The sequence below is a fragment of the Nerophis lumbriciformis genome, linkage group LG31 (assembly GCF_033978685.3).
Source record: "Nerophis lumbriciformis linkage group LG31, RoL_Nlum_v2.1, whole genome shotgun sequence".
In the NCBI taxonomy this organism is placed as follows: domain Eukaryota; kingdom Metazoa; phylum Chordata; class Actinopteri; order Syngnathiformes; family Syngnathidae; genus Nerophis; species Nerophis lumbriciformis.
Window position 1 is genome coordinate 418,119 of NC_084578.2, and position 26,003 is coordinate 444,121.

The 26,003-nt window shown below is 43.4% G+C and overlaps 1 protein-coding gene across 1 annotated transcript; it reads left to right on the top strand.

The window, feature by feature from the left end:
* ints6 (integrator complex subunit 6) lies at nucleotides 1–25,007 on the top strand. Its single transcript, XM_061926162.2, has 18 exons — nucleotides 1–446; nucleotides 600–677; nucleotides 5,008–5,157; nucleotides 8,693–8,782; nucleotides 9,665–9,848; nucleotides 12,228–12,353; nucleotides 12,418–12,569; nucleotides 12,636–12,788; nucleotides 12,841–12,973; nucleotides 13,050–13,144; nucleotides 13,214–13,324; nucleotides 16,866–17,081; nucleotides 17,150–17,276; nucleotides 21,398–21,540; nucleotides 21,606–21,777; nucleotides 21,845–22,216; nucleotides 22,685–22,778; nucleotides 24,392–25,007. Exons 1-18 carry the CDS (start codon nucleotides 336–338, stop codon nucleotides 24,480–24,482), a joined length of 2,598 nt encoding a protein of 865 aa, XP_061782146.1. The 5' UTR covers nucleotides 1–335; the 3' UTR covers nucleotides 24,483–25,007.
* Nucleotides 25,008–26,003: the final 996 nt, after the last annotated feature.

Below are 26,003 nucleotides of genomic sequence, written 5' to 3' on the forward strand. Positions count from 1 at the left end.
AGCAGCTTGTAGAGTGTGCGCCTGCTGAGCTCGCTCAGTGTAGGAAGAAGCAGCCACGCACACTTTGTCGCTATGAAACTTAGGACTATTTACTCCATATTCGAGCCATTACCTCTAAAACCCCTCGTCAATCCATGAGCCGCCCCTCGGCTGTGCGCTCGTCAGGCCGGCAGAGGCCTCGCCACTCATTATTACACTTTTTTGGGGGGGAAGAATGCGCGAGACAGACAGTTAGCCGGCTAGCTAGCTGGCTAACTAGCTAGCCGAGGTGACACAGGAGAACAAAAGATTTTTTTTGTCGTTTCCACTGACATTAAGTCCATGTTAGCACCGCCATGCCCGTCTTACTCTTCCTGCTAGACACCTCCGCCTCCATGAACCAGCGCAGCTACCTGGGCACTAGCTATCTGGACGTAGCTAAAGGCGCTGTTGAGACTTTTATGAAGGTATTGTAAACACGCTGAGACTTGAATGTAAACACTTTAATGAAGCTACTGTCAACATGTTGGAGGCACTGTCAACATGGCGGGCCGTCCCGCTCTTTTCCACCCCCGAGCTGTCCCAAGCACAAGCCGCTTAAACCTTCTCTATCTCCGCAGCTCCGAGGGAGAGACCCGGCCAGCCGAGGGGACCGCTACATGTTGGTCAATTTGGAAGACATTCCGTTCGGGATCAAGGTAGAGTTTGTCATGTCCCGAGTCTTTTGTCACTGGCCCCCTGCGAGGCGAGAGAGAGCGTGGTGCCCAGGCGGGAAGGAAGGCGAAGGAAGGCGAGCGCCGTCCTCAGGAGGAGCTCGCCGACCCCCTTTTAAAACATGGCCGACATTTTGTAGAGTGAGCCGCAAGGAACTCTGGGAGTTATTTATACAAGGGGGGCGGGAGGGCGCGATCGAGCCCACTTTCATCCGGTTTCACTCCGGTTGAGGACTTTACACTGGAGCACGTGACGCCAGCTCACTTTGCATTCACAGGGCTGGCGCTGGTTATTAAAAAGCATTCAATTCATTTAGAGAGAGGGAAAAAAGGCCTTAAAGTGGTTATGGTATGATTATTTTTCCACATTTAAAACACTTTCATGCATACTTGCCAACCTTGAGACCTGAGAATTAGGGACATATTCAAAAGGCCCGCTATATATATATATATATATATATATATATATATATATATATATATATATATATATAGCTGTAATTCACTGAAATTCAAGTATTTATTATATATATATATATATATATATATATATATATATATATATATATATATAGCTGTAATTCACTGAAATTCAAGTATTTATTATATATATATATATATATATATATATATATTAAATACTTGAACTCACTGAAATTCAAGTATTTATTATATATATATATATATATATATATATATATATTAAATACTTGAACTCACTGAAATTAATGGGTTGTACTTGTATAGCGCTTTTCTACCTTCAAGGTACTCAAAGCGCTTTGACACTACTTCCACATTTACCCATTCACACACACATTCACACACTGATGGAGGGAGCTGCCATGCAAGGCGCTAACCAGCACCCATCAGGAGCAAGGGTGAAGTGTCTTGCTCAGGACACAACGGACATGACAAGGTTGGTACTAGGTGGGGATTGAACCAGGGACCCTCGGGTCGCGCACGGCCATTCTTCCACTGCGCCAAGTATTTATTATATATATATATATATATATATATATATATATATATATATATATATATATATATATATATATATATATATAATAAATACTTATATATATATATATATATATATATAATAAATACTTGAATTCGCTGAAATTCAAGTATTTATTATATATATATATATCCATCCATCCATCCATCCATCTTCTTCCGCTTATCCGAGGTCGGGTCGCGGGGGCAGCAGTCTAAGCAGGGAAGCCCAGACTTCCCTCTCCCCAGCCACTTCGTCCAGCTCTTCCTGTGGGACCCCGAGGCGTTCCCAGGCCAGCCGGGAGACATAGTCTTCCCAACGTGTCCTGGGTCTTCCCCGCGGCCTCCTACCGGTCGGACGTGCCCTAAACACCTCCCTAGGGAGGCGTTCGGGTGGCATCCTGACCAGATGCCCGAACCACCTCATCTGGCTCCTCTCGATGTGGAGGAGCAGCGGCTTTACTTTGAGCTCCTCCCGGATGGCAGAGCTTCTCACCCTATCTCTAAGGGAGAGCCCCGCCACCCGGCGGAGGAAACTCATTTCGGCCGCTTGTACCCGTGATCTTGTCCTTTCGGTCATAACCCAAAGCTCATGACCATAGGTGAGGATGGGAACGTAGATCGACCGGTAAATTGAGAGCTTTGCCTTCCGGCTCAGCTCCTTCTTCACCACAACGGATCGATACAGCGTCCGCATTACTGAAGACGCCGCACTGATCCGCCTGTCGATCTCACCATCCACTCTTCCCTCACTCGTGAACAAGACTCCTAGGTACTTGAACTCCTCCACTTGGGGCAAGATCTCCTCCCCAACCCGGAGATGGCACTCCACCCTTTTCCGGGCGAGAACCATGGACTCGGACTTGGAGGTGCTGATTCTCATCCCAGTCGCTTCACACTCAGCTGCGAACCGATCCAGTGAGAGCTGAAGATCCTGGCCAGATGAAGCCATCAGGACCACATCATCTGCAAAAAGCAGAGACCTAATCCTGCAGCCACCAAACCAGATCCCCTCAACGCCCTGACTGCGCCTAGAAATTCTGTCCATATATATATATGTATATATGTAATAAATTCTTGAATTTCAGTGAATTACAGCTTTCAAGTATTTCTTATATATATATATATATATATATATATATATATATATATATATATATATATAATAAAATAAATACTTGAATTTCAGTGAATTCAAGTATTTATTTTATTATGGCCTCAATCGCTGCTGCCTTTTAACTGACACTAAAAACATGAACACATTTTAGCATCCCTACACTGGCTCCCACTTTATTTTACAATTCATTTGAAAATATTGTCTGTTTTTCAATCTCTTAACGCATTAGCACCACAATATATGTCAGACCTTTTCAAAACGTACACCTCCACAAGGTCTGAGGTCAGCTGATCACGTCCCTAAAACCCCTTAAAGATCCAGAGGTGCTGTGGCTCCAAAACTTTGGAACAAAATCCCTTTTTAATGACTTTGAAATAATCTCTTAAAACATATTTCTACTCTTTTAAACCAGCATGAGAGTTGTGTGATTTTATTTTCTCTGATGTATTTATTCTTTTATAGTTTGATATTAGTATGTATGTCTCCACTTCTGAAACGTCTAGTTTTTTTGAAATGTGCCATATAAATAAAGTGTATTGGAGCACAAAGAATGTCCGTAGTGCAAGATAAGTCTGCTAAAAGTGCTATTGACTTACTCCCTGTGTTTGTAAACACAACAGGAAGTGATATTAGTAAACATAGAAGATTGTAAACAACGTAACAGGAAGTGATATTAGTAAACATAGAAGATTGTAAACAACGTAACAGGAAGTGATATTAGTAAACATAGAAAATTGTAAACAACATAACAGGAAGTGATATTAGTAAACATAGAAGATTGTAAACAACATAACAGGAAGTGATATTAGTAAACATAGAAGTTGTAAACAACACAACAGGAAGTGATATTAGTAAACATAGAAGTTTGTAAACAACACAACAGGAAGTGATATTAGAGAGCTGACAAGTGTCGACACTAACCATACTAGGATATGATTCACTAGATATTAAACATAACTAGCAAGTGTAGTCAAGGAATATGAAACCAAACAATTGAACTGAAGTCCTTTTTCAGATCCAATTAGTGTCATCAAAAGAGTATTTCTTAGGGATGCGAGTCTTCCAACAACTCATTGGACTGAGGATGGATTTTGTCTTCCACATGATGCAGGATTTGGTGTCAAAGTCCCCACAAAACTCTTTCAAAGGGTCACAAAACTCGTCTTGGCTGCTGACGTACAAAAGTAGTGAAGTTGTCACGTTGTGTAAATGGTCAATAAAAAGAGAATACAACAAATCCTTTTCAACTTATATTCAATTGAATAGACTGCAAAGACAAGATATTTCATGTTCACACTGAGAAACATTTTCTTATTTTTGCAAATATTAGCTCATTTGTGATTTGATGCCTGCAACATGTTTCAAAAAAGCTGGCACAAGTGGTGTGGTGTCCTCTGGAGCAAAGAGGAAAAGAAGCATGGGGACTGTTGTAGGGTGAAAGTGTAAAAGGCATCATGTGTGATGGTATGGGGGTGTATTAGTGCCCAAGACATGGGTAACTTACACATCTGTGAAGGCACCATTAATGCTGAAAGGTACATACAGCTTTTGGAGCAACATATGTTGTTATCATGGACGCCCCTGCTTATTTCAGCAAGACAATGCCAAGCCACGTGTTACAACAGCGTGGCTTCATAGTAAAAGAGTGCAGGTACTAGACTGGCCTGCCTGTAGTCCAGACATTGAAAATGTGTGAAGGCTAAAATATGAGAAGGGAGACGAGAAGAAAGGGAAATAATTTCACTTCAAAAATGTGTCTCCTCAGTTCCCAAACCTTTACTGAGTGTTGTTAAAAGGAAAGGCCATGTAACACACTGGTAAAAATGACTTTTTTGCAATGTGTTGCTGCCATTACATTCTAAATTTATGATTATTTGCAACAAAAAAAAAAGTAAGTTTGTCAGTGTGAACATGAAATATCTTGTCTTTGCAGTCTATTCAATTGAATATAAGTTGAAAAGGATTTGTTGTATTCTCTTTTTATTTACCATTTACACAACTTCACTGGTGTTGTATATGTCCAGTTGGTAAGTGCACAGATGGCATACAAATGTTGAATCGATTCCAAATGAGGGACTTAGTTTTTCCTGGAACACCTAATATGTCTACTTTTCATATCTCATGTGAAAACCAAGGCAGAGGGGATTATTATTGGTGATGAAATCATTACCAACGTGACTGAAGGTGTGTTTTTTTAAAAAGGCGGGATGGAAGGAGAGCCACGCCACCTTCATGACGGAGCTGAGGAACCTGCAGGCCACAGGACTCACCAGCATCGGCCAGTCCCTGAGGACCGCCTTTGATCTGCTCAATCTCAATAGACTAGTGAGCGGCATAGACAACTATGGACAGGTGAGCCAGGTGATGCTCAATCTCAATAGACTAGTGAGCGGCATAGACAACTATGGACAGGTGAGCCAGGTGATGCTCAATCTCAATAGACTAGTGAGCGGCATAGACAACTATGGACAGGTGAGCCAGGTGATGCTCAATCTCAATAGACTAGTGAGCGGCATAGACAACTATGGACAGGTGAGCCAGGTGATGCTCAATCTCAATAGACTAGTGAGCGGCATAGACAACTATGGACAGGTGAGCCAGGTGATGCTCAATCTCAATAGACTAGTGAGCGGCATAGACAACTATGGACAGGTGAGCCAGGTGATGCTCAATCTCAATAGACTAGTGAGCGGCATAGACAACTATGGACAGGTGAGCCAGGTGATGCTCAATCTCAATAGACTAGTGAGCGGCATAGACAACTATGGACAGGTGAGCCAGGTGATGCTCAATCTCAATAGACTAGTGAGCGGCATAGACAACTATGGACAGGTGAGCCAGGTGATGCTCAATCTCAATAGACTAGTGAGCGGCATAGACAACTATGGACAGGTGAGTCAGGTGATGCTCAATCTCAATAGACTAGTGAGCGGCATAGACAACTATGGACAGGTGAGCCAGGTGATGCTCAATCTCAATAGACTAGTGAGCGGCATAGACAACTATGGACAGGTGAGCCAGGTGATGCTCAATCTCAATAGACTAGTGAGCGGCATAGACAACTATGGACAGGTGAGCCAGGTGATGCTCAATCTCAATAGACTAGTGAGCGGCATAGACAACTATGGACAGGTGAGCCAGGTGATGCTCAATCTCAATAGACTAGTGAGCGGCATAGACAACTATGGACAGGTGAGCCAGGTGATGCTCAATCTCAATAGACTAGTGAGCGGCATAGACAACTATGGACAGGTGAGTCAGGTGATGCTCAATCTCAATAGACTAGTGAGCGGCATAGACAACTATGGACAGGTGAGCCAGGTGATGCTCAATCTCAATAGACTAGTGAGCGGCATAGACAACTATGGACAGGTGAGCCAGGTGATGCTCAATCTCAATAGACTAGTGAGCGGCATAGACAACTATGGACAGGTGAGCCAGGTGATGCTCAATCTCAATAGACTAGTGAGCGGCATAGACAACTATGGACAGGTGAGCCAGGTGATGCTCAATCTCAATAGACTAGTGAGCGGCATAGACAACTATGGACAGGTGAGTCAGGTGACAGTCCTCCAAGCACTTGCTGTACACTCACAACATCAACACCATGTGATGGCAATGACCAAGTACAGTATTAGCCGTTGAAATGAAAATGATAGCTGCACTGTGATGAACTCACAGCTCGCTAGCTTAGATGCTAACATGAAAACAAGAGATATTCATGTCTTCCCCCATTAAGAAAGGACATCATTCAATCCAAAGTTACACAAACACATTACTGCCATATTTAATTGTGTACATGAAGCCAGGGATCCTTCTGGACTCAGGAACACCAAGCACCACTGAACACAGTAGGACACCACAACACCCGTCAGAAATGTATTGAAATTCATGTTAAAGTGCTACATTAATACTTGAAATAGTCAAGACGACAACACTATCAGTGAAGAAAGAGAAAATACTAAATATTGACTTGTCCAACTGTGTCTATGTGAGTTTTTATAAGGGAACTGCACTCTTTTGGAATGTTGCCTATCATTGACAATTATTATGAAAGACATGATTTTATTTTTTTAATGCATTCTAGATATGAAATAAAAGTTTGCTTACAGCGGAGCCAATTGGAGCGTCACTTTTCCGCCCATAAAATACAATAAATAAACATCCAAAAGTGCCAACAATACTCTTATTTACATTTGGTGACTTGTCCAGGGTGTACCCCGCCTTCCGCCCAAAAGCAGCTGAGATAGGCTCCAGCACCCCCTGCGACTCCAAAAGGGACAAACGGTAGAAAATGGATGGATGGATGGACTTGAATATTAACAAGTATTATTCATATTTTTATTATAAATATTAACATGTGTATATATATATATTTGCATATATATATATATATGTGTGTGTGTGTGTATATATATTTATGTATATATATATATATATTTGCATATATATATATATGTGTGTGTATGTGTATATATAAATATATATATATTTATTTTATTTTATGTTATTATTTCCTTTAGGGCTCTTCTCAAGTTTGGTCCCGGGTCTCAGTCATAAATATGTTAAAAATAAACAGGCTAAAAGTTTGGACACATCTTCTCCTCATTCAATGTGTTTTCTTTATTTTCATGACTATTTACATTGTAGATTGTCACATCAAAACTATGAATGAACACATGTGGAGTTATGTACTTAACAAAAAAAGGTGAAATAACTGAAAACATGTTTAATATTCTAGTTTCTTCAAAATAACCACCATATATATATATATTTATTTATTTATTTATTAGTTTTTATTCAATGCTTGAATCTGTAGATCAACTTCATGTCTATTTGTGGATATAAAGTTAATTTCTTTTTTATTTCGATGCCCATTTTGTCAAAGTCTTGTTTTCAGAGCAGAAACATATCCATCCATCCATTTTCTACCGCTTGTCCCTTTCAGGGTACTGGAGAAACACAAACTATAAAAAAAAATAAACCCCCCCCCCCCCCCCCCCCCCAAAAAAATATTTCAAAGTGTAATGTTTGATGTGAAGTAATGAAATAAGTCAATAATTCATAACAACATTGCTTTTAATTGACTATTATCTTTGGCAATGAAACATAATCCCAGTTCCAAAAGGGTCCTATTCATGAAAGTGTTACAAGGAAGTCAGACTTGTTTTTCCTACTTTCAACACTTAATTCTCTAGCTCAACTTCACATCTATCTGTCAATTACACCTTTTCATTATTTGCTTCATCTTTTTACTTTCTATTTCCTTTTTCCATCCATCCATTTTCTAGCGCTTGTCCCTTACGGGGGTGCTGGAGCCTATCTCAGATGCATTCACTTTTTGTTCAAGAAAACTTTTTTTTTATATGGCAAACACAGAAACATTTTCAAAGTAGAATTTTTGAGAGGTCAATAATTCATAACATTGATTTGGATTCATTATAATTTTTAAGCAATGGCCGCTTTTTAAAAACTACAAAAAGTAGCCTGCATGTCAGCTTTGTGTTATCAGAGTCCACATTGCAACTTTCTCATTTCACTTGTTGAGGAAAAGCCCTGTTTGAAATGTGTACTGTAGCAAAGAGTCATGTTGGAACACCATCAGTGTCTACAGATGAGCATTGATGAATATCCCTGGGAGAACTATTCAAATCCCAAGTGGCTGCTTTAGATGTGGCTTCTTTTAAAACCGGGTCATGATCAGAATAAAACACCTCTTAGTGTCACTACACGCACGTACAATGAGATTACAAGTCTTGCTAGATTCAAGTCTGCCTTCTTCTTTTGCTCTGGCAGAGAAGGTGACCAGCAGTCCCATCATCATGTGTTTATGAGCCCGGACACATGTGCTACCAACAAATAGCATGAATCATTTGTCTTTTTGCAGGGAAGGAACCCGTTCTTCCTTGAGCCCGCCATCATCATCGCCATCACCGACGGCAACAAGCTGACCAGCAGTGGAGGGGTCCAAGACGAGGTCAGCCATGTTTACATCTTACCAACCCATGTCATGGAACCACAACCCTGCATGTGTGATTTATTACTATGAAGAAGACCAGGTCAGCCATGTTTACATCTTACCAACCCATGTCATGGAACCACAACCCTGCATGTGTGATTTATTACCTTACTCTGCTAGGAAACTTCTGTAGACTACTCAAAAACTGGACACTTTTAGGATATGCCACCGGTGTCTAAATTGTAGCCCTTGAACCTTATGTGGCCCTTAGCTAATTTTGTAACAGCCTGCGGTGTAATTGTTAGCCTTGTAATATTAGCATGCTAGCGTTTTTGCTAATTTTGCAGGTATACATCTCAGCGTCAAACATTTTGTTCCTTGGCGAATGATACCTGTTAGCATGCTAAGGTTGTTTTAGCCAATTGTAGGTGTACACTTCAGTCATATGTTGGTGCATGCCAGCATTTAAAAAAGCAATTCAGGTAGCAGTATATTTTGCTACTTGACACAGGTTGCTTAGCATTTTAGCATGCTAGATTTTTTAGCAGGCACACACCTCAGTGTCATATATTTTGGTGTGTCACTCATGCTAGCTGAATGCAAGCACATGCCAACTTTTTTTTTTTAGCTCATTTGGCTCATAGTTTCCATTACTTCACGCTATCTGTCCAGTGTGCTAACTGTTAGCATTTCAGTTCTCCCAAGAAATGTCTATGGAAATTGCATTTTATAGTGCTTTAAAAAAAATCTATACATCGTACTGGCTCTGAAGGTGAAAACTATCGCATTCTTTGATTTGTCAGTCAGCAGTGAGTGTGACTATTCAAGGATTGATTACTCTGGCCATGAGGCACACTCCCTGTGCTGGGAAGTGACATCATCTTTATTATATTCCTCCAGCTCCATCTCCCTCTGACCACGCCCCTGCCAGGCAGCGAGCTGACCAAGGAGCCCTTCCGCTGGGATCAGCGCCTCTTTGCACTCGTGCTGCGCATCCCGGGCCACGCCTCGGTGGAGCCCGATCCCATGGGAGGCGTCCCGTCTGACGACTCGCCCATCACGCCCATGTGCGAGGTCACGGGAGGTAAAACTCACCTTGAAGTCTTGTCATGACAATGTTGTTGTCCGCCTGTAGGGGGCCTATTTAGTGGGAGTGTTTGCTTGCAGGACCCTTGTACAGTTCTTAGTGGGAGTGTCTTTGCTTGCAGGACCCTCATACAGTTCTTAGTGGGAGTGTGTTTGTTTGCAGGACCCTCGTACAGTTCTTAGTGGGAGTGTGTTTGCTTGCAGGACCCTCATACAGTTCTTAGTGGGAGTGTCTTTGCTTGCAGGACCCTCGTGCAGTTCTTAGTGGGAGTGTGTTTGTTTGCAGGACCCTCGTACAGTTCTTAGTGGGAGTGTGTTTGCTTGCAGGACCCTCGTACAGTTCTTAGTGGGAGTGTCTTTGCTTGCAGGACCCTCGTACAGTTCTTAGTGGGAGTGTGTTTGTTTGCAGGACCCTCGTACAGTTCTTAGTGGGAGTGTGTTTGCTTGCAGGACCCTCGTACAGTTCTTAGTGGGAGTGTGTTTGCTTGCAGGACCCTCGTGCAGTTCTTAGTGGGAGTGTCTTTGCTTGCAGGACCCTCGTACAGTTCTTAGTGGGAGTGTGTTTGCTTGCAGGACGCTCGTACAGTTCTTAGTGGGAGTGTGTTTGCTTGCAGGACCCTCGTACAGTTCTTAGTGGGAGTGTGTTTGCTTGCAGGACGTTCGTACAGTTCTTAGTGGGAGTGTGTTTGCTTGCAGGACCCTCATACAGTTCTTAGTGGGAGTGTGTTTGCTTGCAGGACCCTCGTACAGTTCTTAGTGGGAGTGTGTTTGCTTGCAGGACCCTCATACAGTTCTTAGTGGGAGTGTGTTTGCTTGCAGGACCCTCGTACAGTTCTTAGTGGGAGTGTGTTTGCTTGCAGGATGCTCGTACAGTTCTTAGTGGGAGTGTGTTTGCTTGCAGGACGCTCGTACAGTTCTTAGTGGGAGTGTGTTTGCTTGCAGGACCCTCATACAGTTCTTAGTGGGAGTGTGTTTGCTTGCAGGACCCTCGTACAGTTCTTAGTGGGAGTGTGTTTGCTTGCAGGACCCTCGTACAGTTCTTAGTGGGAGTGTGTTTGCTTGCAGGACCCTCGTGCAGTTCTTAGTGGGAGTGTCTTTGCTTGCAGGACCCTCGTACAGTTCTTAGTGGGAGTGTGTTTGCTTGCAGGACGCTCGTACAGTTCTTAGTGGGAGTGTGTTTGCTTGCAGGACCCTCGTACAGTTCTTAGTGGGAGTGTGTTTGCTTGCAGGACGTTCGTACAGTTCTTAGTGGGAGTGTGTTTGCTTGCAGGACCCTCATACAGTTCTTAGTGGGAGTGTGTTTGCTTACAGGACCCTCATACAGTTCTTAGTGGGAGTGTGTTTGCTTGCAGGACCCTCATACAGTTCTTAGTGGGAGTGTGTTTGCTTGCAGGACCCTCGTACAGTTCTTAGTGGGAGTGTGTTTGCTTGCAGGACCCTCATACAGTTCTTAGTGGGAGTGTGTTTGCTTGCAGGACCCTCGTACAGTTCTTAGTGGGAGTGTGTTTGCTTGCAGGATGCTCGTACAGTTCTTAGTGGGAGTGTGTTTGCTTGCAGGACGCTCGTACAGTTCTTAGTGGGAGTGTGTTTGCTTGCAGGACCCTCATACAGTTCTTAGTGGGAGTGTGTTTGCTTGCAGGACCCTCGTACAGTTCTTAGTGGGAGTGTGTTTGCTTGCAGGATGCTCGTACAGTTCTTAGTGGGAGTGTCTTTGCTTGCAGGACCCTCGTACAGTTCTTAGTGGGAGTGTCTTTGCTTGCAGGGATCTCGTACAGTTCTTAGTGGGAGTGTCTTTGCTTGCAGGATGCTCGTACAGTTCTTAGTGGGAGTGTATTTGCTTGCAGGACGTTCGTACAGTTCTTAGTGGGAGTGTCTTTGCTTGCAGGGATCTCGTACAGTTCTTAGTGGGAGTGTGTTTGTTTGCAGGACGCTCGTACAGTTCTTAGTGGGAGTGTGTTTGCTTGCAGGATGCTCGTACAGTTCTTAGTGGGAGTGTATTTGCTTGCAGGACGTTCGTACAGTTCTTAGTGGGGGTGTCTTTGCTTGCAGGGATCTCGTACAGTTCTTAGTGGGAGTGTGTTTGTTTGCAGGACGCTCGTACAGTTCTTAGTGGGAGTGTGTTTGCTTGCAGGACGTTCGTACAGTTCTTAGTGGGAGTGTGTTTGCTTGCAGGACCCTCGTACAGTTCTTAGTGGGAGGGTGTTTGCTTGCAGGACGTTCGTACAGTTCTTAGTGGGAGTGTGTTTGCTTGCAGGACCCTCGTACAGTTCTTAGTGGGAGTGTGTTTGCTTGCAGGACGTTCGTACAGTTCTTAGTGGGAGTGTGTTTGCTTGCAGGACGTTCGTACAGTTCTTAGTGGGAGTGTGTTTGCTTGCAGGACGTTCGTACAGCGTGTTCTCTCAGCGTATGTTGAATCAGTGTCTGGAGTCTTTGGTCCAGAAGATCCAGAGCGGCGTGGTCATTAACTTTGAGAAGACGGGGCCGGACCCTCCCCCGCTGGAAGGTGGGTGCTGGCTACTGACAGGTGTGTGGTTAAGAAGCCGCTCATGTTCCATGATGTCATGCAGACGCTGCGGCCGAGTCGCTGAAGTCGGGCCCTCAGCCTTGGCACTGCTGCCACAAGCTCATCTACGTTCGGCCCAATCCCAAAACCGGCGTTCCCATCGGTCACTGGCCTGTCCCCGAGGCCTTCTGGCCCGACCAGAACTCCCCCACCCTGGTGAGGAAGTCTTGAAAATGTGCCTGGTGGTGATGATAAGGTCCGCTAACCTGGAGTTGACTTCAGCCCCCCCGCTCAGCCCACCCCCACGTGCGCTTCTCCTGCCTGGACGCCGAGCCCATGGTGATCGACAAGGTGCCCTTCGACAAGTACGAGCTGGAGCCCTCGCCACTCACGCAGTACATCCTGGAAAGGAAGTCTCCACACACCTGCTGGCAGGTAGGACATGTTATCCTGTCAGGTGTCTTTGCTGCTCACCTTGCCCCCGCAGGTCTTTGTGTGTAACAGTGCCAAGTACAGCGACCTGGGACAACCTTTTGGCTACCTGAAGGCCAGCACTGCTCTCAACTGTGTCAACCTCTTCGTCATGCCCTACAACTACCCTGTGCTCCTGCCCCTCCTGGGTAGGTTCCAGCCTCTCGCTGTGCCACACTTTCTCACTCCAGTCACTTTCTTCTTCTCTGTTTGTTCTCTCTGCAGACGACCTGATCAAAGTGCACAAGTTCAAGCCCAGCATTAAGTGGCGGCAGTCCTTTGAGAACTACCTGAAGACCATGCCTCCATACTATATCGGGGTCAGTAGGAGGACTTGTGTAGTCCTCTGCTTCTATGCTCTCATGGTCTACTTCTCTTCCACGCCACAGTCTCTCAGGAAGGCACTAAGGATCATGGGAGCTCCCAACCTGCTGGCAGACAACATGGAGTACGGCCTGAGCTACAGCGTGGTCTCCTACCTGAAGAAGCTCAGCCAGCAGGTCAGACACCACACACACTCCTCCTGACTAGGGATGTATACCGAGTACCGCTTCTTTATTAGGTCGGTTCATTATCGGTATTGTTTGTTCCAGCTGACAGACGCAATTATCACACATTCAGTTCACTGCTGCACATTGAAAAAAGTAATGACAAAAGAGGAAGCAACACCACACTAAAGTTTGTGACTACAATATGTCCTCCTCAAAGTCACACACGCTGTGTCAGTTTGAACTGACCACACATTTTATCAACTGTCCTCCTAGCGACCCATTAATACAAAGGCTAATATTTATCCACTCATGGGAAATGGAGGTAATATCAGGCCTCCAATTTTAACTTTTTAAGGTCGAGGCAAGTGTTGCCTTATAGGAGGGCTCATATTTTAGGGCACCAAGGCAAACTTTATTTTCTTATTTATGTATATATATATATATATATATATATATATATATGTATATATGTATACGGTATATATATATATATATATATATATATATATATATAAAATCAAATGTATCATATAGTGGCGACCTGGGCAAATGACGATTAAAAGTGTAGCTGCCATTATGCTGTGCAGTGATGTTTTCAAATGACCGTAAGTCTTCAACTATACTAAGTCTTTCAATGGTTGGAATCTGCACTTTTGCATGATATACTATTTACTATGGTCATCTAATTAGTTACTATGGTCATCTAATTAGTTACTATGGTCATCTAATTAGTTACCATGGTCATCTAATTAGTTACTATGGTCATCTAATTAGTTATTATGGTCATCTAATTAGTTACTATGGTAATGTTAGTCACAGCAGCTCAGACGAGGCACCAAGCAGTGTGGGTGGGGAGTGTTTCCACAGAGTGTTTCCAGAGCCTGAAATGTGAGTGTCAGGGACAGACACGGAATAAGATTTTTACAACAAAGTTCTAAAGCTTAGTGATATATCAGATTGTAGGTGTTTTTTTCCCTTGGCGTTCATATTTTGCTGTGTTTGTAGTGTTTAGCTTGATTGTAAAATATGTGGATGGAGAGGGGGTGTGACGTTCATATGTTGTCAATATGCAGTGTTTTATCCTTCATAGTTAATATTTTAACATTCTTTCTTTTCATGTACATTCACATTCAGTAAAAAAATTTAAATTCCGTTTCGTTTTTTAAGGTGGTCTATCATAACGTTTTAGCATTCAATCAGACATTATTGTGAGGTTTTGTATTAGTGTTCCTGAAAATCAGGTATACCAGCCCCCAGACACATTTTTTTCCTAAAAAGTCAAAATAATTGCCCAGGCCTGATATGGTGTATGAACTAACTTGTAGTAAAGTTGTGTATAAACAAATATATAAAACGCCATGCAATTTTCACTCCATTATTGTTTACATCAGCAACTTATGTACAAAGTTTATAAAAAGTAACAAGTGGTTGACAGCCATGAATCCAAATAAAGATTTAGGATACAGCACATAAACAACATTGACAGGTGTAGAAGTGCTGGACTCATTTATCACTCCATTTCAACCATGAAATGAACCTACCTGAAGAAGTTGTGTACCGTATTTTCCGCACCATAAGGCGCCCTGGGTTAAAAGCCGCGCCTTCAATGAACGGCATATTTCAAAACTTTGTCCACCTATAAGCCGCCCGGTGTTGTAAGCCGCATCTAACTGCGCTAAAGGAATGTCAAAAAAACAGTCAGATAGGTCAGTCAAACTTTAATAATATATTAAAAACCAGCGTTCTAACAACTCTGTTCACTCCCAAAATGTACGCAAATGTGCAATCACAAACATACGTATATCAACATGGACAGAGCTGCGTGAAAAAAGCCACCCGGCCTCTTCGCTTAAACTTACCTTAACCACTCGCTCATCTTTTCTTCATCCATCCCTTCGAGTTAGCTTTTATGATGACGCCGGCTGGAAAGGTCTCTTTTGGCAAGGTCTTCCTTTTGAATATCACCATGGGTGGAAGTTTCTGGCCATTAGCATGGCAAGCTAGAACCACAGTGAAGGATGACTTCTCATTCCCTGTGGTGCGAATATTCACCGTACGTGCTCCCGTTGTATCCACAGTGCGGTTCACAGGAATATCAGTTGCTGTGAAATAGTAATCCGTGTGTGGATGGAGAGATTGCGTCTTTTCATGAACCGGATCCCTGACGCTTAGTAGGAGCCATTTTGTGGTCTTTACAGATGTAAACACACAAAGGAAATGAAACGTACGGTGATATCCGCGCGCTTTTTCTTCTTCTACGCGGGCGGGTGGTTGCTTACAGTAGAAGAAGAAGCGCTTCCTGTTCTATGGGGGCGGGTGCTTACCTTGGCGGTTGCTTGCGTAGAAGAAGAAGCGCTTCCTGTTCTACCGGGAAAAAAGATGGCGGCTGTTTACCGAAGTTGCGAGATCGAAACTTTATGAAAATGAATCGTAATATTAATCCATATATAAAGCGCACCGGGTTAAAAGCCGCACTGTCAGCTTTTGAGTAAATTTGTGGTTTTTAGGTGCGGCTAATAGTGCGGAAAATACGGTAGCTTTTTTTCACAACAGCCTGTTAGTGTTCCTGTTTTCTTTGATGGATTCCTTCCTTACTGAGTATTTGGAGAGCTACCTGATGCAACTAGTGTGTCTCTCACAACAACTGGGCTCTTCTCCTTGTCCATTAACCTTTGACACGCTGCGCCCATGCTGTTTGTACCCATTAATTATGTCATGTCTTGAACAGTTGAGAATGTCGGGTTGTTTTTATCCATTTATTCGACGAAACAATTACGTTGCAATTGTCCATTCACAAGTAAAAAGTCCATGCTGGTCAATTTTAGAGTGCATTACAGCAAGTGACAAGGGCGGTCGCAGCACTTGCCATGTTTAAATTGGAACCCTATAAAATAATAACCCATAAAGTTGCTTTGAAGCAAGATGTGTGACTGACAGGTCTCTGGTTGACATCACTCCATAACACCGCGTTTGCATCTGGCTTAAATGTGCTTCACTTCCTTCTGTCTCTGGACCATACAGCATTACACTTGGTCATTGAGTCTTTTTATTTAGGTAATACATAGCAAGTGCTTCAATACCTCCATGTGCAACATAAACACAAATCATTCCTACACACACAACATGCTAATTGATTTATTAGATATATCATGTCAAAGGTCTGTTCTCTGCACATGCATGTCATATATGCTTTCCAACTAAGTTGACTTACAATGAATATAAACACAGAGATGACATAACTGTATTTACACTGCACACATAGTTGACTTGTTCAATGCATGTCATATATAAATATGATTTCCAACTGAATGGAATTACAATGAATTTAAACACATTGATGTGTTCTTTACAAGAAGATGACATAACTATTTCACCTTACACATAGTGGACTTTTTAAAAGCGGGTGTTGATGAAAGACTTCCGTGCTGTGACATGTTACATCATGTTGGAGGTGTACTAATTAAAAATGACATATAGTACCAATAAATATCACTAAGGAACAAAAGTCTTAACAATATATGTGCTTACTGCCGACATTATTTGCCTGCAGACCAAGATGGAGTACGAGCGCCTGATCGCCTCCATCGGAAAGAAGGCGGTGGCGGAGGCGGGCATCAAGGTGCGGTGGCGGGGTGGAGGCATCTCCCTGGCCCAGCGCAGAGACTTCATCCAGCAGCTGCAGAGCCTCTCTGGCGACGTCCCTCTGGTCCCTCTGGAGCTCAACCCCAAAGAGTTCCAGGGGTTCCACCTGGCGTTGCTGAACAAGGTTGTTGTTGTTGTTGTTGTTGTTGTTTGTCTGCCACCTGAGTTACTCATCCGGTGTCCTCCTCCCAGGACCTGAAGCCTCAGAGCTTCCGGAACCCCTACGACATCCCCCGCAGTCACCTGCTGGACCAGCTGAGCCGCATGAGGAGAAACCTTCTCAACACCAGCGTCTGCAGCCTGCGTGGCCACGACTCAGGTAGGACTAGCCCCGGGATTATGATGGTCTCATCCCATACTACACATGTACTGGATTCCATATGGGCAGGTGGAGCTAGCTAACAGCAGTCAGTTAGCATAGCACTGTTGTCCTGACAAGAAGAGGAAGTAGCTGACACACGTGTCCTAAAGGCCAACATCTGAATGAGGGTTGTACACTATACCAGTACTAGTATAGTACCACCATACTAACCAATCAATGTTTACTTATATAGTCCTAAATCACCAGTGTCTCAAAGGGCTGCATCCTGGGCTCAGATCCCACATCAGGTCAAGGAAAAACTCAACCCAATGGGATAGCAATGAGAAACTTTGGAGGGGACCACAGATGTGTGGACCCCCCCTGGGCGACCTGTGCAATGGACGTGGAGTGGATCTAGATCATAGTGTGAGACTCCAGTCCATAGTGGATCTAGTTAGTAGTGTGAGAGTCCAGTCCATAGTGGATCTAGTTAATAGTGTGAGACTCCAGTCCATAGTGGATCTAGTTAATAGTGTGAGAGTCCAGTCCATAGTGGATCTAGTTAATAGTGTGAGAGTCCAGTCCATAGTGGATCTAGTTAATAGTGTGAGAGTCCAGTCCATAGTGGATCTAGTTAATAGTGTGAGAGTCCAGTCCATAGTGGATCTAGTTAATAGTGTGAGACTCCAGTCCATAGTGGATCTAGTTAATAGTGTGAGAGTCCAGTCCATAGTGGATCTAGTTAATGGTGTGAGAGTCTAGTCCATAGTGGATCTAACATAATAGTGTGAGAGTCCATTCCATAGTGGATCTAACATAATAGTGTGAGAGTCCAGTCCATAGTGGATCTAACATAATAGTGTGAGAGTCCAGTCCATAGTGGATCTAACATAATAGTGTGAGAGTCCAGTCCATAGTGGATCTAACATAATAGTGAGAGTCCAGCCCATAGTGGATCTAACATAATAGTGAGAGTCCAGTCCATAGTGGATCTAACATAATCGTGTGCGAGTCCAGTCCATAGTGGATCTAGTTAATAGTGTGAGAGTCCAGTCCATAGTGGATCTAGTTAATAGTGTGAGAGTCCAGTCCATAGTGGATCTAGTTAATAGTGTGAGAGTCCAGTCCATAGTGGATCTAGTTAATAGTGTGAGAGTCCAGTCCATAGTGGGGCCAGCAGGAGATCATCTTGAGTGGAGACAAGTCATATTCGCTACTATACCACCTCTAAAAAGTACCGGTCCACCCCCCCCCCCCCCCCCCCCCCCCATTTTTTTTTTGTTTACGGGCATGACGGCGCGTTGTCATGTGGTGACATTGCTGGTTTTACAATTAGAGGAGCATGTTCACACACACAGAGTACTTACAAGCAGACACAGTGTGTAGACAGAAAAGAGAGAATGGAAACATTTTGGTGTAAAAAGTAAAGATAAAGATGAAGTTATAACACTGAAACACCCACAGGAAGAGATGCTTTAAGACATGGCTAACTAGCTAGCGGCTAGCATCCATCCTCAGTGTTTTAGCTACTTCTAAATCACTAATCCTAGTAGTTTCAATATGTAGCATTATCACTGGAAGACGAGGAATAGCTAAACATGCTTCACTACACACCGTAGGAGGATACAATAGCTCACCACCGTCACAATGTAAACAAATGCCATGGGTGGATCTACACCTGACATCCACTGTAATGATACCAAGTACAGGAGCGTATCTAGTAGATACTACTATGATTACATCGATATTTTTTATTGTCACAAAATATTTTTTTCCTTTTTCTAAAATGTATAATATGTTTATAAAGTCAGTAAATATGTCCCTGGACACATGAGGACTTTGAATATGACCAATGTACGATCCTGTAACTACTTGGTATCACATCCATACCTAAATGTGTGGTATCATCCAAAACTAATGTCAAGTATCAAAGAAGAGAAGAATAAGTGATTATTACATTTTAACAGACGTGTAGATAGAACACGTTGAAACAGAAAATAAGCAGATATTAACAGTAAATTAACAAGTAGATTAATAATATTTTTTTACAGTTTGTCCCTCATAATGTGTACAAAATAATAGGTGTATAAATGACACAATATGTTACTGCATACGTCAGCAGACTAATTAGGAGTCTTTGTTTACTTACTACTAAAAGACAAGTTGTCTAGTGCAAACCCCGTTTCCATATGAGTTGGGAAATTGTGTTAAATGTAAATATAAACGGAATACAATGATTTGCAAATCCTTTTCAAGCCATATTCAATTGAATATGCTACAAAGACAACATATTTGATGTTCAAACTCATAAACTTTTTTTTTTTTTTTTGCAAATAATTAACTTAGAATTTCATGGCTGCAACACTTGTCAAAGTAGTTGGGAAAGGGCATGTTCACCACTGTGTTACATAACCTTTTCTTTTAACAACACTCAATAAACGATTGGGAACTGAGGAAACTAATTGTTGAAGCTTTGAAAGTGGAATTCTTTCCCATTCTTGTTTTATGTAGAGCTTCAGTCGTTCAACAGTCCGGGGTCTCCGCTGTCGTATTTTACGCTTCATAATGCGCCACACATTTTCGATGGGAGACAGGTCTGGACTGCAGGCGGGCCAGGAAAGTGCCCGCACTCTTTTGTTACGAAGCCACACTGTTGTAACACGTGCTGAATGTGGCTTGGCATTGTCTTGCTGAAATAAGCAGGGGCGTCCATGAAAAAGACGGCGCTTAGATGGCAGCATATGTTGTTCCAATACCTGTATGTACCTTTCAGCATTAATGGCGCCTTCACAGATGTGTAAGTTACCCATGCCTTTGGCACTAATGCACCCCCATACCATCACACATGCTGCCTTTTCAACTTTGCGTCGATAACAGTCTGGATGGTTCGCTTCCCCTTTGGTCCGGATGACACGATGTCGAATATTTCCAAAAATAATTTGAAATGTGGACTCTTCAGACCACAGAACACTTTTCCACTTTGCATGAGTCCATCTTAGATGATCTCGGGCCCAGAGAAGCCGACGGCGTTTCTGGGTGTTGTTGATAAATGGCTTTGGCTTTGCATATTAGAGCTTTAACTTGCACTTACAGATGTAGCGACCAACTGTATTTAGTGAGAGTGGTTTTTTGAAGTGTTCCTAAGCCCATGTGGTGATATCCTTTAGAGCTTGATGTGGGTTTTTGATACAGTGCCGTCTGAGGGATGGAAGGTCACGGTCATTCAATGTTGGTTTCCGGCCATGCCGCTTACGTGGAGTGATTTCTCCACATTCTCTGAACCTTTTGATGATATTATGGAGCGTAGATGTTGAAATCCCTACATTTCTTGCAATTGCACTTTGAGAAACGTTGTTCTTAAACTGTTTGACTATTTGCTCACGCAGTTGTGGACAAAGGGGTGTACCTCGCCCCATCCTTTCTTGTCAAAGACTGAGCATTTTTTGGGAAGCTGTTTTTATAGCCAATCATGGCACCCACCTGTTCCCAATTAGCCTGCACACCTGTGGGATGTTCCAAATAAGTGTTTGATGAGCATTCCTCAACTTTATCAGTATTTATTGCCACCTTTCACAACTTCTTTGTCACGTGTTGCTGCCATCAAATTCTAAAGTTAATGATTATTTGCAAAACAAAAAAGTTTATGAGTTTGAACATCAAATATGTTGTCTTTGTAGCATATTCAACTGAAAATGGGTTGAAAATGAATTGCAAATCATTGTATTCCGTTTATATTTACATCTAACACAATTTCCCAACTCATGGAAACGGGGAGTGGAAGAATGGCCGTGCGCGACCCGAGGGTCCCTGGTTCAATCCCCACCTAGTACCAACCTCGTCATGTCCGTTGTGTCCTGAGCAAGACACTTCACCCTTGCTCCTGATGGGTGCTGGTTAGCGCATTGCATGGCAGCTCCCTCCATCAGTGTGTGAATGTGTGTGTGAATGGGTAAATAAGGAAGTAATGTCAAAGCGCTTTGAGTACCTTGAAGGTAGAAAAGCGCTATACAAGTACAACCCATTTATTTATCATTTATGGAAACGGGGTTTGTACATGATCATGTGTCTTCATGGCAGCAGCATATAGAAGTGTGTACATGAACACATGATGGGACCTTCCTAATGGTCCTGCTCCACAGATCAGCTCCACAGCGTCCCCATCGCCCAGATGGGGAACTACCAGGACTTCCTGAAAGCTGCTCCTCAGCCCCTGAGGGACGCCGACCCCGAGCAGCCCAAACGCCTGCACACCTTCGGCAACCCCTTCAAGTTGGACAAGAAGGTGTGCTGGTCTCTGACTCACATTGAACCTCCTTGGAGAAGATTGTCACGCCTTTGCCTCCTCAGGGAATGATGATCGACGAGGCCGATGAGTTCGTCACCAGCCCAAAGGAGAACAAAGGCAAGAGGCCATCAGACAACATGACAGGAGGCGGGCCCAAGAGGAGACGCTGCATGTCACCTTTGCTGCGCCTGGGTCACGCCTACACGCCCCCTGTCAGTCCTCGGTCCACCTCAGGTCTGATGCACATGCTCCTGTCCTCATGGGACTGACACACATCACTCAACTGGCTTTTCTCTTCCAGACGTGGACATGAGTGATGAAGAAGCAGAACCCCATCCCATGGTCAACCACCTCCATCGGAACCACTGCAGCCCAGAAAGAAGCTCCGACTCAGAACCTCAAGAGAACCACTCATCGGCATACCAGCAGGACCTCCAGTATGGGGATGAGGAGGAGGAGAACGGTGAGCAGCAGCAGCAGGAGGAGGAGGAGGAGGAGGTGGAAGCGGTGGAGGAGGAGGAGGAGGAGGAGGTGATTCTGGTGGACGGACTGGATCAGCCACCCCGGTACCTCTCGCCTGCCGCCCTGAAGAAACACATCCACACTGAGACCACCAAGGTGAACAACGAGCTGAGGACACTCATCACCAGGGAGATCAGGAAGCCTGGCAGATGTAAGAAACCACTAAACAGGCGCCATGTTTGCCACCAGTTGCAGTTCTTATCACCAAATAATAGCTCTATATGTAGTTGTAAACTATTGAGTTATTTGGTTAGTTTGTCTGACCAAATAAAGACAAATAGTATGTCTATATATAGTTGTAAACATCCTGCACTCATAAACTTACAACAAAACAAAGTATCATTTGAATACACCTAAAAAAATACACAGAAGGAGCAAAAAAACCAACTCCTTAACCCCATTTTGCCCAAATCTTCATGATCTGTGGAGTGTAAAAGCATGAGCAAGTGCAGCAAACATAGCATCATCTCACAGTTAGTAGCAGTCACGTGACTGCCTTTTGACCAATCATTGAGCAGATGGCCCGGAGACACTCCTCTGTGATAAACATGCTTCTCCTGCCCGTCCTCTAGTGGCTCCTCTGGGTACTACACCTCACATCTTTCTGCTTGCTCTCCAGACTACGACAAGATCTTCTACTTCCTGAAGCAGATTCAAGGCACTCTGGACACTCGCCTCATCTTCCTCCAAAACATCATCAAGGAGGCGGCCAGGTAGGACATTACTGTTTGTTCAAAGATCTTTTCATTCACACTAAATAATCAGCACTATTTTGGCCGTACCACTCCTGCACAGTATTTACTTGTGTGTGACATCAGGTGCGATACAAGCCCAGTGTTTACTTGTGTGTGATACAAGCAGTCCTGCAGAGTTTTTACTTGTTAGTGATATCATGTGCGATACAAGCAGTCTTGCAGCGTGTTTACTTGTGTGTGATATCAGGTGCGATACAAGCAGAGTGTTTACTTGTGTGTGATATCATGTGGGATACAAGCCGAGTGTTTACTTGTGTGATATCATGTGCAATACAAGCAGTCCTGCAGAGTGTTTACTTGTATGTGATATCATGTGCGATACAAGCAGTCTTGCAGTGTGTTTGCTTGTGTGTGATATCATGTGCGATACAAGCCGAATGTTTACTTGTGTGTGATATCATGTGTGATATACTTGTGTGTGATATCATGTGCGATACAAGCCGAGTGTTTACTTGAGTGTGATATTATGTGCGATACTAGCAGTCTTGTAGCGTATTTACTTGTGTGTGATATCATGTGCGATACAAGCCGAGTGTTTACTTTTGTGTGATATAATGTGCGATACAAGCAGTCTTGCAGCGTGTTTACTTGTGTGGGATATCATGTGCGATACAAGCCGAGTGTTTACTTGTGTGATATAATGTGCGATACAAGCAGTCTTGCAGCGTGTTTACTTGTGTGGGATATCATGTGCAATACAAGCCGAGTGTTTGCTTGTGTGTGATATAAGCCGAATGTTTACTTGTACAAAGCTGACAGACAGTTAAGATCTAAATGTTCACCAATAAACACACCATTTTGTCAAAGTCATTTACAAAAGCTAAACATGCTGGGATATAGGCTACACAACAGCTAAGCACACAATAGCACACAAGCTTGACATAAGTAATAATCATTGAACAATAAGAGGTGACATTTGACAATATAAACAAGTATGAAATATTACTTACACATAAAAAGTCTCCAAGGCGTATCCAATATCCAGTAACAAACGTGTCTGCATCATTCAACCTACTGGGTCATTATCTATACTATTGTGACCACTAGGTGTCAATTCATTTTGGTTTGAAAGTGTCCATGGCAGAAGCGTGTTAGAAAGGCTACATTATGGCAAAAAAGTTTGTGTATAAGTTGTACTAGAGAGTCAAGTAAAAGGTTCACACTGTTCAGTGCAAAATAAGAATGATGATTTGATGTTTTTCACCTCAGATGCTGGCAGGTTGTCAGAATAAAGTAACACAACAATGAAATAGTTGAAATGATTTAGGATGACACAGTTGTTGTACTTCAAACTCAGAAATACATCAAAGACAAGTAAATATATAGAACATAACTAACAATGACTACTTTCACTCTTGTCATATTTGATAACTCCATGCTCCATCTACACACCTCACCTTTAATAACCTGCATCTTTGTTTGTAAAAACATATTTGATAACTCCATGCTCCATCTACACACCTCACCTTTAATAATCTTTAATATCTTTGTTTGTAAAAACATATTTGATAACTCCATGCTCCATCTACACACCTCACCTTTTAATAACCTGCATCTTTGTTTGTAAAAAGGTTCAAGAAGCGAGTTCTCATCGAGCAGCTGGAGAACTTCCTGGAGGAAATCCACAACCGATCCACTATGAACCATGTGGACGCACTTTGACCTCCTCCGGCTCCAAGTGGACTTGATGTGCTTCTTTTCATCCAACTAAGTGACAAGACCTAAGGATCACATGACCCTTCTTTTGCTTTGTGTCAAAGAGCGATTGGTGATCAATAACCACTAAGAAGTGACTGACCATCCAATGACCGATCACTGTCAGGGTCAAGCAAAGATGGCCGCCGACAGGTGATTGTTTACCTGCCAGCTGATGTGAGTCAACTGTCCAGCAAGTACTTGGTCACCCAAACGGCATTGAAGAATCCTATAACTCATGTTGACCTGGCAACTGCTGACAGAAGCTAAGGATTGATTGATTGATTGATTGATTGACGAGAAAATAGTCCAGTCATTCTGAATGATTGACTAAACAATCAATTGTCTTCTGACCTGTGATTCAGTGTCCACCACTAAGTGTCGTCACAGCAACCATTATTGACTGACCGATGATCTACTGCCGACATGCCGGTGATCTACTGCTGACCTGCCAGTGATCTACTGGCAATCTACTGCCGACCTGCCGGTGATCTACTGCCGACTTGCCGGTGATCTGCTGGTGATCTACTGCTGACCTGCCAGTGATCTACTGCCGACCTACCGGTGATCTACTGGCGACCTGCCAGTGATTGACTGGTGACCTTCTGATGATTGACTGTTGACCTGCCAGTGACTGACTGGTGACCTGCCAGTGATCTACTGGCAACCTGCCAGTGATTGACTGGTGACATTCTGATGATTGACTGTTGACCTGCCAGTGACCTACTGGTGACCTGCCAGTGACCTACTGGTGACTTGCCAGTGATCTACTGACAACCTGCCAGTGATTGACTGGTGACCTTCTGATGATTGACTGTTGACCTGCCAGTGACCTACTGGCGACTGACTGGTGACCTGCCAGTGATCTACTGGCCACCTGCCAGTGATCTACAGGCAACCTGACAGTGATTGACTGGTGACCTGCCAGTGATCTACTGGTGTTTGACTGGTGACCTGCCAGTGATCTACTGGTGATTGACTGCTGATCTACTGCCGACCTGCCAGTAATCTACTGGTGATTGACTGGTGATCTACTGCCGACCTGCCGGTGATTGACTGGTGATCTACTGGCAACATGCCGGTGATTGACTGGTGACCTACTGATGATCTACTGGCAACCTGCCAGTGACCTACTATTGATTGACTGGTGACCTACCAGTGATCCACCGGTGATTGACAGATGATCTACCGGCGATTGACTGGTGACCTCCCACTGATCAACTAGCAGCCTACCGGTGACTGGCTGGTGATCTGCTGGTGTTTGACTAAAGACCTACAGGTTATTGTATGGTGACCTACCAGTGATCTATAGGTTGTTGGCGGGTGAATTACCAGTGATCTTCTGGTTATTGACTGGTGACCTACCAGTGATTTACAGGTTATTGACTGGTGACTTACCAATGATCTTCTGGTGACTTACTAGTGATCTTCTGGTGATTTACTAGTGACTTATCAGTGATTGACTGGTGATCTATCGGTGATTGACTG

Bases quoted from the DNA above. Each gene is read 5' to 3' on its own strand.
- ints6 (XM_061926162.2), top strand. From the start codon at position 336: ATGCCCGTCTTACTCTTCCTGCTAGACACCTCCGCCTCCATGAACCAG. The intron at 8,783-9,664 runs GTCAGCCATGTT...ATATTCCTCCAG, and splicing joins GTGGAGGGGTCCAAGACGAG to CTCCATCTCCCTCTGACCAC. The intron at 12,354-12,417 runs GTGGGTGCTGGC...GATGTCATGCAG, and splicing joins GGACCCTCCCCCGCTGGAAG to ACGCTGCGGCCGAGTCGCTG.